This window comes from Pocillopora damicornis, chromosome 3 (genome assembly GCF_964200805.1).
Source record: "Pocillopora damicornis chromosome 3, jaPocDami1.2, whole genome shotgun sequence".
Classification (NCBI taxonomy): Eukaryota; Metazoa; Cnidaria; class Anthozoa; order Scleractinia; family Pocilloporidae; genus Pocillopora; species Pocillopora damicornis.
In genome coordinates, this window is record NC_142672.1 from 11,582,850 (window position 1) to 11,589,210 (window position 6,361).

The 6,361-nt window shown below is 39.0% G+C and overlaps 1 protein-coding gene across 1 annotated transcript; it reads right to left on the reverse strand.

Moving 5' to 3' along the window:
- Nucleotides 1-438: 438 nt before the first annotated feature.
- LOC149048233 (uncharacterized) lies at nt 439-4,291 on the reverse strand. Its single transcript, XM_089198976.1, has 3 exons — nt 3,812-4,291; nt 2,804-3,457; nt 439-2,563 (listed from the first exon to the last, which is right to left on the reverse strand). Exons 1-3 carry the CDS (start codon nt 4,065-4,067, stop codon nt 1,410-1,412), a joined length of 2,064 nt encoding a protein of 687 aa, XP_089055102.1. The 5' UTR covers nt 4,068-4,291; the 3' UTR covers nt 439-1,409.
- Between the last annotated feature and the right edge of the window lie 2,070 nt (nt 4,292-6,361).

The following is a 6,361-nucleotide window of genomic DNA, read 5'->3' on the forward strand; positions in this document are numbered from 1 at the left end:
GTGTTTCTACAGTTGCGTAGTAGTATTTACATCTTCACTGATTCGCTTTTTTTCTTTTGTAGAAAGTAACATATTGTAATATTGTCAATTCAACATAAACAAAAATCTTCATACAGGGTAAATATTCATTTGTGTTGGTATCAATTATTGCGTGACTAGCTTATGATATACATGGGCTAGGGGGAAACACAGCGTAAAACCTGGGCTCCTGGGAAAATGTAATACCCAAGCGTAATCTAATTACCGAAACAGCTTACTGGTCTTATAAAACCATATATAAAAAAGGTAAGAGTGTTAGTTTTTTTTACAAATTATAGTGATTTATGCCAATAAACGGTGGCGATAAGTTGGCACACCATGTACATTTCATAGTCGTTAGCAAGTAAATTTTGCCGGACTTTGAGTTCGTCTCACGATAGAACAACACAAATACACAAGGAAATTTTTACAGTAACTTTATAACCATCCTTTTGTCTTTTAAAAGCTAGAAGCTCAATAGATTCTGTCGTATCGGTCATTGTTAAAACTGCCTTTGTTTTGATGCTACTTTTCGACATAGAAAAAGTATGTCAGACAAAAATATTCACCAAAAAATAAATATTTCTTTGCCAGCGTTAATAATGACAGGGGATTAAGTTAAGATGATAAATCAAAGGCTTATGTTGACAGAAATATCGGAGGTGAAGTAAATTCGTTACATGAGGTCACACAACTCGGGTAATATTGACGATGAAAATTTGCATATTTGAGCGGTCGAACGAAAAAAATCATTTCTCGAAAACTAAAATATATTTTCACCAAAAAACTACACCACAATTATTAGGACATATTGGGCTACAAAACATGAAAGTAGGAGACTTTGCACTGTTTGTCTGATGCATGTTGAGATTAGCTCTTAAAATGTTCTGTGGATGTTTTCAGTTTTTGACTAACTAAGCTTCGGGAAACACTCTTATCTATATTTGAATTGAAACGTACATGCCCTTTCATAGCATTTCAATTTTGCGAGGTGCGCCACAATCTTAGAACGCCACTAGAGCTTACTAGTCAACTCCACGGTCCGTAACAAAGCACATCTTGAAACTGTCGTTAATATAAGAAATTGAGGCGGGAGGTGAGATGAGTTGCTCCTACAACTCCATAAACTATTTAAGTAAATTGGAGTGCACTTAAAATCTTCGAAATTAAGTCAATGTATAGAAAAAAAAGAGTGGTTACTTCACACAATAGAACTATGTACTTAAGTATCAAGAAAATTTACTCATGTCAGAAAGGAATATATCTGAAATCAATACTTTCTTAAATACTGTTTCACGAACAGTCCAACTTAAAAGCCAAACTTTCAACGAAATGTAAGGTTGGTTTGACTAAATGTTACTTTTTTTTTTTACTGCTTCAATGTTAACTGCTCATGCTATTCCATAGCATTTAAGTTTTCCCAGAGTGTGATATCCTTCCTCTCCTACATCACCTGTGTCACCAAACCTGAGTTGTTTAATTGGTAGATGTGTCTTTTCAGTGAGCAGACCGCTGTCTTCACGCCATACAAAGTCATTCTTATCACAATTACATGGATAACTGGGGTTTGCACAGGAGTTGGTCATCCCGCATGCGCACTTACCACTTCCAGGTGATGCTCCACCCCAGGTCGTCATTTTAGTGGAGTTTCGTGACACCCACCATGCTTGTTCAAGTCTACTCCTTTTTATCAGCTCTGACCCATAACACTCATACTTGATAAACTGTTCACACTGTGAGGAGACACTAGTGAGACTCGCCAGCTGAGACAAACTCGCTCCGGCGTAATGAATGTCTCGTGAGTAACAGCCTTGAGACTCACATCCTTTCACATGTGTTCTACTTTCACTGTCGTGACTAATGACAGTCACGCCAACTCCATTCTTGTCACTCATGTCACAATACACCGTGAAAGGCGCCACTCCCCCTTTCCCATCTGGATCAATGACGTAATTTCCGTTTGTGCTACTGACGTATTTTCTTATCACAGAACAAGACGAAGTAATAGGAAGGTTGATTCTGACTTTGGCTTCTATTGTTGTCAAAGCATTAGTCGCTCTGCAGGTGTAATTTCCTTGGTGTGATTTCCTGATGTTGTCTATAACCAGTGTTCCATTTTGTAGAACATTAGACTCCACAGGAAGAGAAGACATGCCATCCTTTGTCCAAGTGATTGTAGTTCTCAGGTCACTCTCGGCCGTACATGGTACATAAAGAGATCGAGAATCAGGAGCATGCGGAGTCACCTCCTGAGGAGGACGCACTTTGAACTTCAGAGGAGTAAATACCATGAGATGAGCATTGTCTGTCGCTGATCCCAAAGTATTCTCTGCCTTACAGATGAATATTCCACTGTCCTTTCTCGCCAAACTATAGATTTTCAACGTTCCATTCCTCACTTCAGTCCTATCTTTCGGAAGACTACCTACTGACTTAGACCACGTGATGCTCGGCCGCGGCTGACCAACAGCATTGCAGGCAATAGTGACGTTCTGTTTCTCTTCAGCCATTAATCGACTTGATGATAACTTAGGTTTAGGGATGACTATGGAAAAGAAAACGCAGATAAAATTCCTTTCTCAAAGAGTGTTGACACTGAAATTTATAATGTTATAGTTTAGTTTCATAACACCCAATATTATGCCTAAATTATAGGATCAAATAAGAAAAAAAAACAATTTCTTTTTAAGGATTAAAGTTTAACTTTGGAAGCTTTAGTTGTCTTCTGGTGTGTCAGATGAACTGTTTCATATGATGACTTTCAAACTTAAATTGAATGACTTACACTGAACAGTTAATTTTGCTGAGGAGTTCACTTGTCCCAGCAAACTCTCTGCCCTGCAGCTGTAGACTCCGTCGTCCTCAGGTCTAACGTCTTTTAGAATCAGCGCACCACTGGACTCTACCGTGTGACGTCCAACAGGAAGCGATGATCTCACCTTAGACCACTTCACTTTTGGCCTTGGGTTACCACTCACTTTACATTTCAACATGGCTGTCTGACTTTCATTGACTGTCATTCCAATGGGTCGCTCAATCAGAGATGGCGCTGAGAGGGACTCACCGGGCTTACCTGTGGCTCCTTTCTCTCCTGGTGGCCCTCGCGGTCCCAAGGGACCGGGGCTCCCTGGAAATCCGACATCCCCCTTTATTCCCATCGGCCCCGGCGGTCCTATAGGTCCATATTTACCAGGTGGCCCTTCTGGACCAGTTCTTCCAGGAGGACCCCGCTTCCCTCGGTTTCCCGGTCTTCCTCGTCTTCCCCTGTTACCTTTTTGTCCTGCTTGGCAAAGTGTGTGATTTTTTGCGCAGAACTGGTTTTGCAGTAGACTAAGCTCTTGTTTGATCAGCTTTTGTACCAAAGAGGATGCTAAGGAAGAGTTTTGTTGTAAATCATCCCGTGTAAAGCGTTTCTTTCTCGATATAGCTTCCTGTCCGTCTGAAAATATCAAAGATTGGCTCTGTTTCTCATATTCATTGGCATCAAAGAAATGGAAATGTTATTAATCTTGTAATTTGAAGTTTGAAGTCTACCTATCAAGGAAAATACTTCTGCAACCCCGAGTCAATAAATTTTAACTAATAGTTGCGTGGCTAAATTTAATTTTGCTCGCGAGGAAGCTTTTTCTTTGAATTAAAAATGTGTTAAAAACAATTTACTTAGGAGCAATCTTTCTCCTAGAATGTTAAGCGTTAAATACTGCGTCACCTATTTAGAAATACGCGTGGAACACTGGTGTAACCGACTGCGGCAAACACGATAATAGATGACTGCCAACATAGCAAAACTTACCATCTTCCTTTTTCCTTATATTCTCAAGTTGCCAACGTGCGTAATTCTTCTCCATCTTTCGTATGATTTCTGTCTCTATCTTATCACAGAACTTTGCTGAGTGTGATATCAGTCGATGGTGCTCTTGTATTCTGAGTTCCACGTTAATCCATGCAACACAACATAAAAGGGACAACAACAAGGCTGACCCGGAACAAAAGCGCTCCAACATCTGTGTTCTCTTCATTTGCTTCTCTGCTTTTTCGTGTTGTTTCATTGTTACAGCTTTCAGAAAGATATCTCAAATTCATAGACATATACTGATCAATGTATCTTGACTTTTGAGGAGACGATCGGCCGCTTCATGAACGATCTAGTGCTCAAATAAAGTAACAAGATAAGTCCTTCAATCATGAGTGCATTTATAAAGTCCTTAGGGTCGACGTGACGGATCGAACATTTTGATTTCCTGTTGTGCTACAACACTTACTCATGAGACCTGTTCTGATGTCGTTGAATTTTTCTAAGCAAACGCGGAACAGTAGTAAAAGCGAAACCAGTCAATGCTTTAGTGTTACGGGAAGTATAATTGATAATAATCATAGTATCTTGCAAGGGTAAAAAGCTACAATTTCGGTGAACTTTTGACCTGCACATAAAGCTGTAAACGATTACTTCATTTGACTGACTTGAGCGGAACATGGCTGTGGCAGACTTGTACTGAGTTTTTTACCGACTTTCCCCCTCTGTCAAGTGTGTTCTTGTTTTGCTGAAACACATCTCGAAGTGTTCAGGTTGTCAGTCACGTCCATAGCTGATAGATAAACATCTGCGAGAATCGAGAAAAACGTAAGAGATACCTGACGACAGGAAAATAAAGCTTCCTAAAATTAGTGAGATTTTCTAATTCGTGTTAATTTGATCGCGTAGACTTATTTCAAGTTTCATTTTTAACTAAAAAAAAAATGACCCGCTACCAGCAAAATTTCTCATCATTTTAATTTCCTTCTCTCCTCGAGACACTTCAGACATTTTTGACAACTGAAGAACAAAAGCTTTTTCTCTTACGCACAGTCCTTTCAAAGTTATGATGTCGTTGCATTTTTCTAAGCAACGCGGAACATTAGTAGAGGCGGAAACAAGTCGATGCTTTAGTGTTACGGGAAGTATTGATAATCATCATAGCATCTTGCAGGGCTATATTTTCTGTGAACTTTTGACCTGCACATCTTTAGAAATAGTGTGAATGTTGGTTACCAAGCTTCATCGTTTACGTTACGAGCTCTTTTCGATTCACTCGCTGCAAGCTTACACAATGTGAGGAAGTTAGCTTCATTTAGCTGTAAACGATTACTTCATTTGACACATTTGAAGGGAACTTGGCAGTGGCAGACTTGTAGTGTTTTTCCGACTCGCCCGCTCTGTAAAGTGTCTTCTTGTTGCGCAGAAACACATCTCAAAGTTTTCAGGTTTTCAGTCTTGTCCATAATTGGTTGATAAACATCTGTGAGAATCGAGAAAAACTTCAGTGATACCCGACGATAGGAAAGTGAAACTTTATAAAATTAGTGAGATTTTCTAATTCGCGTTAATTTAATCGCGTTGGCTTATTTCAAGCTTCATTTTTACGTAAAAAAAAGGAATTGCTACCAGCAAAATTTTTTATCATTTCAATTTTCTTCTCTTCTCGAGACACTTCAGACTTTAATGAAAGCGCAAAAACGCAAATCAGTGGTTGGAAAGATAATTAAAATGCCAATTAATTAGCTTGTCTGATAACATAGCCAGTAAATTTGTTTATTATATACTCAACAAAATATCGCGTTTCTGATTGGTCAATGATGAATGCATAAATAGGTTATAGAGTGCAATAGAGGTTATAGAGTGCAATACGGAGAAGTTGCCATGGAAACACCGTGGAAGCGCCAAATTTGAACACAAATTTGAGAATATAATAAATAAAAAATCGTATGAACCTGCTCGTGCATTTCGTGATTTATGGTCACTCGTGATGTTTTGAAAGTTCTCAAATTGCGAGAACTGCATAGACTACAGCTGCGCAAGCTGCGCCTCGTGTACCACTTTTTTGTTCTTACCACGTTTTGACGTCATCTGTGATCTATTACTGAACAGACGCACGGCAACTTGGAATCTATTTGTTAATGTGAATGTGAGAGAGATTTTCTATACTTTCAAAGTGACTGAGTGCGAGTAAGACACGCGCGACTTGTGGCTCTCACATGTCAGCCTAAATTACTTACATCAAGTTCTGCGAAAATTTGTTTAGTAAATTAATGTAAAAAAAGTGACGTGCTTTTGAAGTGAATTAGGCGAATACTGACTCGATTCCTTACTTCTCTTTTTCTACAGTCATGTATAAATATTTTGTTAAGGTGTAGTCTGGGATATAAACTCCTTTGACCAATGGGGATAAGTAGCTTACTTATCTTTATTGTACTGGGCGATCGAATTAATACAAAGGCCACAATTATACACGAGGTAATAAGCAGAAGTTGGTGTCCGTAGTCTATGCTTCATCGGTATCCTGAAAAACTGAACAAAGGAGGTAAG

Excerpts from the sequence above, each read along its gene's own strand:
- LOC149048233 (XM_089198976.1), bottom strand. The coding sequence starts at position 4,067 with ATGAAACAACACGAAAAAGCAGAGAAGCAAATGAAGAGAACACAGATG. Across the intron at positions 3,458-3,811 it reads TATAAGGAAAAAGGAAGATG|ACGGACAGGAAGCTATATCG; the intron begins GTAAGTTTTGCT and ends TGATATTTTCAG. Across the intron at positions 2,564-2,803 it reads AGCAAAATTAACTGTTCAGT|TCATCCCTAAACCTAAGTTA; the intron begins GTAAGTCATTCA and ends TCTTTTCCATAG.